This window comes from Vicia villosa, unplaced genomic scaffold (genome assembly GCF_029867415.1).
Source record: "Vicia villosa cultivar HV-30 ecotype Madison, WI unplaced genomic scaffold, Vvil1.0 ctg.000680F_1_1, whole genome shotgun sequence".
Taxonomy (NCBI): domain Eukaryota; kingdom Viridiplantae; phylum Streptophyta; class Magnoliopsida; order Fabales; family Fabaceae; genus Vicia; species Vicia villosa.
Genome location: NW_026705304.1, coordinates 78,639 through 89,564, shown reverse-complemented (window position 1 = coordinate 89,564; position 10,926 = coordinate 78,639). Strand labels below are relative to the sequence as shown.

Genomic DNA, 10,926 nt, shown 5'->3' with positions numbered 1-10,926 from the left:
AGAGTTCCATGCTGTCAATGGAATTCCAAACAAATTCAACCACACCACACGGAACTGGTCAATCTCCTCTTCTTTCCACTTATACACCTCTGAAAACCAATCACTCCACCAAGCCTCTCCGTCCCCCAAGAACTCCTTCAGAACTCCCTCTTCTTCTTCCTCCAACAGGCACTTGGTTGCCCCTATCGCGAAATACGAATAGCGAAAAACCCCGCCCTCTCAATCAACGCTTGAATCTTGTGAGCAGACCCAGGGAATCTGAGGATTCCTACGAAAGCTTTGTCAAACCTCAAACTCGTCTCCTCCTTCGGAATAAACTTGAGAGCCATAACCTCCCGCTGAACCTCTAGCACCAGATTATTGGCCACAACATCAGTAAAACACCTGTAACCCCTGCTACTGTCAAAACTGTTCCACGCACCACGACCCCCAAACACTTGCCTACGCACGTCCTTCCCCCCGATAACCTCCGGCTTTCCCACACCTTGCTTCCCCAATACAACCGATTTCCTCTCAAACCTCGGCACATTAGCATGAATTTTCATTCCTTCGATAATCACATTATCGAGCTTCACAGCTAGCAAGCGAGCGTCCACTACCTCCATGAACCTTGCAAAGCCAAACCTCTTTCCTGCCCCGTTCCTTCTGGGAGAAACAACGACCTCCACAATCTCGCCTATACACCCAAATAAACCACACAGATCCCGCGCTTTGCTACTATCTGGAAACTCTGAAATATAGATCGAACACAGCATTTCACCCTCCTGAATCTTCCACGCCCTAAAAATGACCCATTGAGGAACCCAATTCCTGAACGCCCTTTTAGGAACCTGTTGCCACTCCCCACTGTTTGGAAATCGACCACCACTCATGGTGGCTGCACCCGAAAACCCCCTCACAAAAACCCTTAACTCTCTCCCCCTTTCTCTCTCTATCAAAGAAAGAAGTTACAACATTATCTTTTTGATTTGTTGTTTAGATTCCACGTTTCGATTTGGCATTTTTCTAGTGAAACTAAATGTGAGAATTGTATGGCTATATTAAAGGTAACTTTATCTTTATTTTTATTGAATTTTGTTCCGATAATCAATAAGTAACATTATGAAATTGCTTTTGTTCCGAAGAGTTTTGTATTTTTCTAGGGGAAATGACTCAACAGAAAATTAAAAAATTAGAGAGCATAAGCAATCATTGAATAGGGAGCAGTTAATAACTTTTGAATGTAACGTGATATTTTCTTGGTGTTATTTCATTTTCCCTTATTTAAGGTTGGAGACTTAGCAATTGCTTTTGTTCTTAGGAGGACCCACCATTGAGGTGGGAAATATTTTTTATGTATAGATGAGTTGTTAAAAGATGAATATTATTTATATAAAAGTTAATTTTGGATAAAAACTAGTGCAATTCTTATTTTAAAAATACTTGCATGAACACAAACAATAACAAGTGGTTTTACAAACAACCAATCACAATTTTTTATTAATTAAAAAACAAAAATAAATTTCTCTCTCCTACTTAATCACAATCACCCCATAAATACAATTAAAAAAGAAATTAAAGTTTAAATAAATTTAAAATTTTCTCTTTTCTTATTGGTTGTTGGCGATATCTCCGAGGAGGAATTCTTTCGGGAAGAGGTTCATATTTGCGCGGTTTGTGGAAGTTTCCGATGGAAGACTTTTAGCGGTGCGCTTGGATAATATCATCATTGGAAGCAAGAAGATCCACGTCAACTTACCGAGGTTCAAAAGGGGTCTTCACAGGGGTGCCAAGAAGTTCGAGAGGCCTGTTTAGGGATATCACGGTGTTTTCCAGCACAGGGTTGCTCCGACCCGTGGGGGTATCTCTAGGTCTGTTTTTGGTAGAAATCAATCGTATGCGGAGGTTGTGGGCTCTGGTCAAGCGGATAGTGGTTCGAAAGGGGAGGATAATAAATTTTTGGTGTTTCAGTCCTCGGCTGACTTAAAAGACAGTTTGGCTAAAGCGTATGTGGGCAAAGTCCGTATTCCGGGTTCGGCGCTCAGTATTCAAACTCATTTTGAAATGGAAGGCGTTTTTGCTATTAAAGTGTCTCCAATGGGTAGCAATTTGTGTCTGTTAGAGGAAACTGAGGAAGGTTTTATTGAAGACTTGATTGGTGAAGGAGAGGAGTGGTGGAAGGGTTGGTTTTCAGAAATTAAAAAGTGGGAGGTTGGTTCGGTGGATCAGAATAGGGACGTTTGGATCAGAGTATTCAGAATTCCTCTCCATGCTTGGTTCTCTGAATTTTTTATGGCCTTGGCCGAATGCTGGGGGAGGTTTATTTGCACTGACGAATCTACAGCTAAAGGTGAAGTGTTTGACGTTGCGAGAATTCTGGTGACCTTGCCTATAGCTTGTAAGATTCTCGATTCTGTTATTATTAACTTAGATGGTCTGGATTTCAAATTGTTTATTAAAGAAGATGCTCAGGGACAGTTTAGAGCCTTTACGAAGAATCCGGTGGACACGTCGTTAGCTAGTAGTTCTTCCGACTCGGCTGCAGGGTGGTGGAGTGATCAAGATGGTAAGGAAGGTAGCCTATCGGACAATATTGAACAATTCTCAGATAAGAATTTGGAGGATAGAATTGATAAAGATGCCGACGGTAAGCTGTTTGAATCGGAAGCTGATAAGAATTTTGGTGCGGTTCAGCCTGTTGATAAGGAGGTTTTAAGGGGTGGTAAACACGAGCAGAGCATGAATGTATTACTGGGGGTTTTTGACGCAGCTCTCGATAAAGTCAGGAGCTGCTCTCAGAATACGCATCGGGATGAACAGTCTGGAGGGAAATCCATTCCTTTGTGCAGGAATTCTGTTGGTTTCAGGTTAAGGGAAACGGATTCTGTGCTTGGGGCTGCAAATCAGAGTATGGGACAATCTAACTCGGGCGCTGTTAGGATGATGCTAGAGGGGCAGAACGATACTGGCAGTGAGGCCTGTTCTGGGACGGTGTTGCAGCCAGCCTTGTTGTCTAACGTGGCTGAGCATTCTGTTCGACCCAATCTAGGGTCTGTTGTTCCTTGGATTGTGGGGGTGTTAATTATTTGAGGAGGAAAGTAAGATATAGATTTCTTGATAAAGTGGGTAAGTATTCAAGAAGTGGTAAGGCAGGGGGGCGGAAAGACATGATTTCCAGTAGCAGTTAGGTTCGCGGAAAGGCAAAGAACACTGCTACTGTTCCGCTGCGTTTGGTTAATGAAGGTGATAGTTATGGAGTCTCTTCGTTGTGTTATGGAAATCAACAGGAGGAGTCGGACATTTGTAGGATTAACGATAGGCAATGGGATTTTCTTAAAAGGGATGTCGAGGATAAACTATTGGAGGCGATTGTGGCTTTGGGGGTGGTTGATGCGAAAGGTAGGAGCAATCTTGTTAGGAGGATTGAGGAATTGGGAAAGAGGATTGAGGTATCAACGGTAAGAAGGAAGGAGCATAATAATGTGGATCAATGATTATCGGTTCCTTGAACATTAGAGGGGGAGCAAATGCGCTCAAAAGAAGGAGAATTAGTTCCTTGATCAACAAAGGTAATGCGGATATTTTTCTTTTGCAAGAAACTAAGATTTCTAATATGAATGAGGCCTATGCCAATAGTATTTGGAGACACCCAGAGATTGGCTTTTCTTTCACTAACGCGGAGGGACGGTCGGGTGGTTTGATTATGTTTTGGAAGAAAAGAAATATGGATGTTCTTCTTAGTTTTAAGGGGGGAGGTTTTTTGGGGTTGAAAGTTAGTTGGAAGGAGGATTTTTATTACGTTGTGAATGTTTACTCTTCTTGTGATTTGATTAAGAAGAAGGCTTTGTGGGATAAATTATTAGATTTGATGAAAATTTACTCCGACGGAGAATGGATTGTAGGTGGTGATTTTAATGCTATCAAGAATGGTAGAGAAAGAAAAGGGAGAACGGGAGTGAGTTACAAGAAGGAGACGGAGCTTTTCGCGGAGTTCATTCTTAAGAGTGCTTTGGTTGACACTCCGTGCAAAGGGAATAAATTTTCGTGGTATAGCGGAGATGGTAAGTCCATGAGTAGGATTGATCATTTCTTATTATCCAACATTGTGGTGAATCGGTGGGAGGTTATTGGTCAAATGATTGGCGATAGAGATATCTCGGATCATTGTCCAATTTGGATTATGACGGATAAATATAATTGGGGACCGAAACCGTTCAAGTTCAATAATGAATGGTTTTCTTTTGATTCTTTTATTCCTTTCGTGGAAGGGGAGTGGAAGTCTTTGAAGGTGGAAGGAAGAGCCGATTTTATTTTGAAAGAAAAGCTTAGACTTTTAAAAGACAAGCTCAAAAAGAGGAATAAGGAAGTCTTCAGTAAGATTGATTTGGATATTGACAAAGGTGTTCACGAAATCAATCAAGGTGATGAAAGGTTAGCTTCTTTCCCTAATGCTAATTCTTTTTATTCCTTGGAAGAGAATGTGGAGGCTAGAAAAGAGGCGAGTAGTTGCTTTTGGCAGAACTTGAGGATTAAAGAGAACATGTTTCTCCAAAAATCTAGTTTGAAATGGCTTAAAGAAGGATATTCTAATAGTGGTTTTTTCCATAAGGTGATGAAGAGTAAAAGAAGACATAATCATATCGGTCTGATTCTTGCATCGGGTTCTATGGTGGAGTCGGTGGAGGAGGTTAGGGAGGAGGTCTTCAAACACTTTGGGAACAAGTTCATTGAAACAGAGGAGGTTAGACCCGTTTTAGATGGCATTTCTTTCAATTCTATTAGTAGTGAGGAGGCGAGGGAAATAGAGAAACCTTTTTTTGAAAGTGAAATTAAGAAGGCGGTGTGGGAGTGCGGTGACTCTAAGAGTCCGGGGCCGTATGGTTATTCTTTTCTTTTTATCTAGAAATGTTGGAGCTTTATTAAAGAAGATTTTATCAATTTCTTTAATTATTTCTTTCATGGGAAACCCATTTCTAAGGCAATCACTTCCTCTTTTTTAACTTTAATTCCGAAGTCTAATAATCCCATCGGATTAGACGACTATCGACCAATTTTCCTAGTTGGTTGCATCTATAAAGTGGCGGCGAAGTTATTGGCGGGGAGATTAAAAGGGGTGTTGAATTCAATTATATCCCCTTGTCAAAGTGCTTTTGTTCCCGGTAGGCATTTGTTGGATGGGGTGGTGGTGGCTAACGAGATGGTGGATTATGCGAGAAAGGAATGAAAGGAGTGCATTTTATTCAAAGTGGACTTCGAAAAAGCTTATGACAAGGAGTGCATTTTGGAGGCGGTTTCTCATTTTTTCTCTTGCAAATTGGAAGATAGCAACTTTTATTTCTTGGTATTCCCATTGGTTTTAATCCGAGGAAAGAAGCTACGTGGAATCCTCTTTTGGCTAAGTTAAAGAATCATTTGGAAGGATGGCCGAATCGGTTCTTAAAATTGGGTGGTAGGATTACGCTTTTAAAGTCCGTGTTAAGTTCCTTGGCCATTTTCACCTTATCTTTTTACAAAATTCTGAGAAAGGTGGCTATGAAGATCACTAGTATTCAAAGCAAATTTTTATGGGGAAGGGTGGAGGAAAGAAGAAGAATTCATTGGGTTAAGTGGGATGATGTCACTCTTCCAATGCATAAAGGGGGACTTGGAGTCAAAAACATTAATTTGTTTAATTTGGCTCTTCTCAACAAGTGGAGATGGCAGATTATTCAAGGTCAAGATTCTTTGTGGTTTAAGATTTTGCACTCGCGGTACGGAGATGTTTCTACCAAAATCTTCAGAGGAGGAGGAAGTATTGAAAAAGCTTCAAAAGTTTCGTTTTGGTGGAAAGATATGTTAAAAATTATTTCTTCTTCTTTCCGTGATCCTATTGTTGATTCTTGTAGGTTTTCCGTTCATAATGGTTTTTCTACCCCTTTTTGGGAGGCTATGTGGTTGAATGATCTTTCTTTGAAAGAGATGTTCCCGGAATTATATGATATTTCTCGGTTAAAGTTTGTTTCGGTGGCGGCCATGGGAGGATGGAAGGATGTAGTGTGGTTTTGGGGAGATTTCGGCTTGTCGGTGTTAGAGGTGGGAGAGCTTTGTTTGGAGGTGGAATTTGCAGATTTTATAGGGCGGGTGGAGGGATTTAAAGGTTGGAAGGAGGGAAAGGATTCCGTTGAGTGGATCTATTCCGAGGAGAAGGTCTTTACGGTTGCATCTTGTTACAATTTCTATAACAATCTTCGTTTTCACCATGGTCCCTCTAATAGGAATGACGAAGCTTTTGGGTTGTTGTGGAAATTGGAAGTCCCGTTCCAAATCAAGGCTTTCGGGTGGAGACTTTTCCTTGATAGGCTTTTGGTGAAAGAATTGTTGAAGATCCGAGGTATTTCTATCCCTTTGGGTGATTTAAAGTGCTTGTTTTGTGGTAATTGGTTGGAATCTAGTTCCCATTTATTTTTTAGTTGTTTGGTGGTGAAAAATATTTGGAGTGAGATAGCTAATTGGGTTGGTAAAGGGGATAGAGTAGATGTTGAGTGTTTGTCGAATTTTATGGATTGACACTTGTTTTTTCTTATTAAAAAAGTTAAAGTTAGGAAGTTGGGCGTGGTTTGGCTTGCTACCACTTGGATTATTTGGTTGGTTAGGAATGGAGCTTGTTTTCGGAAGGAAGCTTGGAATGTGAATAATACCGTTTGGAACATTAAGCATTTGGTGTGGAGGTGGTCTTTTTGCGTGAAAATTACACACCCCAATTACTCTTTCTACGAGTTTTGCATGGATCCTTTGCATTTTTTGTCGTAGTCGTAATTGGTTTGTAATTCTCTTTTGTCGGGTTTTCCCGTTTCTTCGTGTAATCAGGTTGGAGAACCCTTAGTTCTCCGGTTATTAATATATCTTGCTTACAAAAAAAAAACAAATGATTTATGTTCTTATCCATGTAAGCTTTTTTGTTCTTACTTTTTCTTTCTGTCGACTTTTTTTATTATGCTCTCATTGAGTCTATGTAACCCATTATTTTATATATATATATATATATATATATATATATATATATATATATATATATATATATATATATATATATATATATATATATATATATATATATATATATATATATATATATATATATATATATATATATATATATATATATATATATGATCTTATTTTAATTCAGGTTTAAAAACTTTAATTTAATAGTATCATATAATTAATAACACTATTGACAAATGAGATACTTATGTTTAAAAAATCTTCTTGTGTAATATTATTGAAATAATTGATAACATGTTTTTCTCTAAATGTCAGGTACTATTGTTGATGACGAAAAGGAAGAAAAATATTACAAGATATAAATTCAAGCACACAGAAACTTTAAAGAACTATCCATTGAACTATAGAACATGTATAACGTTCTAATCTTTGTCAAATAGTTGTTTCAAAGTAACAAGTATGTGAAATTTGTTTCATTTATTACAATCTTTTTCTTTTAGTATAGTTACTATATTAAACTCAAACTCATCTATCTTTATATCCTTATAATTTCTGATTTTCTATGTTTAGTTAAATGGATAGAATAGGACTCACTAATTGGTCCCTTGTATAGTAAGATTTTTCAACTTAAGTTGTGGTGAATCGTGATATCAAAAATATGTGAAGCGGTTCATAACAACTTTGTCGAAACAATCAAGTTTGTACTAGTTTTTCACTTTTTCCTGTTGTCTAAATTGTATTGGCTTTAGTAGTTAATGTTGGCTTTGGCTAATATGCATAAGGATTTTCTTTATGCACCATGCATAAGCCTACATAAGTCATTGGATCATGTTTTTTTAATCCAATATTGAGTATTGAGTGGTGAGTATTGAGTATTGAGTAATAACAATTGATGTCTAAAATTTGATCCAAGAATCCATAATAATCTATGCACGGTAACTGCACCCATTAATGTTGTTATGATGTTGTAGTAAGAAGTGTTGTTAAATATTCGGTATAGTGCTGATATATAGGTATTATGTATTGAAGTTTTGGCTATTTGATATGAGGCCTGTATTGCATTCCGATTCTTCTATGCTAAACATAGAACCAAGTTATTCTTTTTTTCTATAAGCTTATTGACAATTGTTAAAGATCAAAACTTCATGTTTGTGGGGGTTGAGATGATGAGATTTTTTGATAGAGAGAAATGGTGATATATAAGTAACCTGATGTGTTTATCTTATACTTTTAAATCATTGTTACTGCTAGTGATATTTTACTATGAGTAGTTTCGTTAGTTGTTTGTTAGTAAATGTATTGTTGTAGAGTGTGAATGACAAAAAATTGATATTATAGTAAAACATTCCAATATAAATTTTACCATTTAAAGATTCTGATACGTCTAAAAAAGATGTTATTTTAAATATATAATATGGTTAGCGTCAGTTAAATCCGACACTGTATAAATACATATAACCAATTCACATCTCAATACATTGAAACTTTATAATTGAATACAACACTATAGTGTCACCAAAGGCTAACGCTAACTAACAACACACACATTATAGTGTCAAGACAGATTGACGCTAACGCAAAATATGTTTGTACTCTAGCGTCAGCTTTTGTGTATAAGCGTTTCATACAGTGGATGCTAAAATTAACGTCGTTTGAACATTAAGTCTTGCTTCGAGCTTTAAGGTGTCCGCCCCGACCTCAAAGCTAGAACGACGCTAACACCCTTAAGCGTCGATTTTTTTTCCATTTAGCGAGGGATTTTTGGCTGATGCTATAGTGCTGTTTTATTGTAGTGTATGTGTTATGGAGAAAGCTCTACAGACTTAGACATGTTATAAAGAACAAAAATGCCCAAAACAAGATCAAAGGCACTAAAGATCAAATTGCTAAAGCTAGAGAGAGTCTTAAACCTTCCCAACTTTAGCTTGCCTAAAACAAAATGAATGTTCAGTTGATTGACAAAACTAAACTTCTTACTTCTGATGTCCTAAGGTGTAATAACATCGAGGAGCATATATTGAAACAAAGAACAAAAATTAACTAGATGAGGTTAGGTGATGATAATAATAGTTATTTCCATCCATCTTTTATAAATAAGCAGAAGCAGGCCCAAATCACTGACTTGGTGAATGAGGAAGGAACTGCCTTAACTGATCAAAAAGACATTGAAACTGAGATTCTTAATTTCTATGATAAACTAGTGGGGACTGCCACTACTAGTTTTTTAGGTATTGACATAGTTTCTTTAAGGGATGGTTGCCAAATATCTAGTGATCAATGTGCTCAATTGATAGCTCCTATAACAAAAGACGAAATAACCACAACTTTGAAAGGAATCAAAGATCTTACAACACGTGAGATTGATGGCTATGGAGCCAAATTCTTCGAATCCATATGGGAGGTTATTAAAACATATGTTAAAATTGTTGTTATGGAGTTTTTTTTATAAAGGTAAATTGTATAAAGTCATAAACAACACCATTTTTACTCTAATTCCCAAGACTAGCAATGCAAATATGGTGAAGGAGTTCAGGCATATCTCCTGCTACACTACTATCTACAAAATCACCTCCAAAGTCCTAACCAACAAACTTAGCAGAGTCCTTGGTAGCATTATAAATGAGAGACAGGCAGCCTTTGTTCCTAGGATGCTCATTCAAGACCATGTACTTTTGGCCTTTGAGCTCATCAAAGTATACAGTTCTAAAGGTGGTCTCCCAAGTGTATGTTACAGATGGACCTTCAAAAGGTTTATGATACTATGGAATGGATAGAATTATAAGCTATTTCGAAGGAAATGGGATTCTCTGCTCTGTTCATCAATTGGATTATGGTTAATTTTACAACTTCTTCATATAGATTAAGGTGAATGGAGAATATACTAGGATCTTAAAGTCCAAGAGAAGCTAAGGCAAGGAGACCCTCTATCTCCTTTGCTCTTTGTCATTGTGATGGATTATTTGCACAGAGACCTACAAAGGCTTAGCCAAAATTCTAATTTCAACTTTCCCTCCAAATGTGAAAAGCTCAAGGTGATTAACTTTGCTCACTTCCAAGATCAACCAGCCGAAACTTATTCTTTTGCATAAGATATACAAACTAAACATTCAACCTAACTCCAAAGAGAGGGTGGAAAAAAATAATCTCCCAAGTCAATTAGCTAATAAAAGAGGCCATGTCACCAAAAGAATGGTCCCATATATCCTTTCTAAATTAAAATTATCGATGATGGATATAACTTCACGGGCCATGCGATCACTGGCGAGGGGAGGAAAATGAGAATCATGGGATATCTCCATCTCTAAAATAGAAGAAACATTGCAATCGGAATTACTTATTGTATGAATAAGGCTATCATTCATCTTGATCAGAAAATAGGAAATGTTGAAGGTAAAATCTTGAGTTGAGAAAGGCAACTAGTTATACAAGGTTAGTGAAGCGAAGTAACGGAGAAAGGTTGAAACTTTTAACACCATAACCCGTATACCCGCGCCACACTGAATTTGACGGATCTAAATGCATCCTAGGCCTAACCCAATACTTTTAACACCCCCAGTTTTATTACCCCAATGCAAAATACACCCCATTGGCGAAATAAAAAAAACAAATAAATTGGTTTAATTAAATTTTAATTAATTTTGTTCAATGGCTTCTTATATTTTCTCCTCGATCCGATCATACCTAATGGTCGCATTGGCGAGAAATAAATTTAATAAAATGAAAATTAATTTATTTGTTAACATTAATTCTTATTCAGTTGATCCTTGGTTAATTTTCTCTTCGATCCGATCATACCTAATGATTGCATTGGCGAGAAATAAGCAATAAAATACAATAATGAAATTCGCTATCATTTAATAATCAAATCTATTGATTATGAGAGATAATGATAAAACTAATAATTTAATTATCTAAGACTAAAATACATTTTATTTGCTGTTCGTGATGATCGAATCTATCGAT

General features: G+C 37.1%; 1 protein-coding gene across 1 annotated transcript; it reads left to right on the top strand.

The window, feature by feature from the left end:
* The first annotated feature begins 3,592 nt into the window (after positions 1-3,592).
* Positions 3,593-4,882, top strand: LOC131630408 (uncharacterized). The gene has a single exon (XM_058901187.1). The coding sequence runs from the start codon at positions 3,593-3,595 to the stop codon at positions 4,880-4,882; it is 1,290 nt and encodes a 429-aa protein (XP_058757170.1).
* Positions 4,883-10,926: the final 6,044 nt, after the last annotated feature.

Coding starts and splice junctions, on each gene's coding strand:
- LOC131630408 (XM_058901187.1), top strand. CDS start 3,593: ATGAATGAGGCCTATGCCAATAGTATTTGGAGACACCCAGAGATTGGC.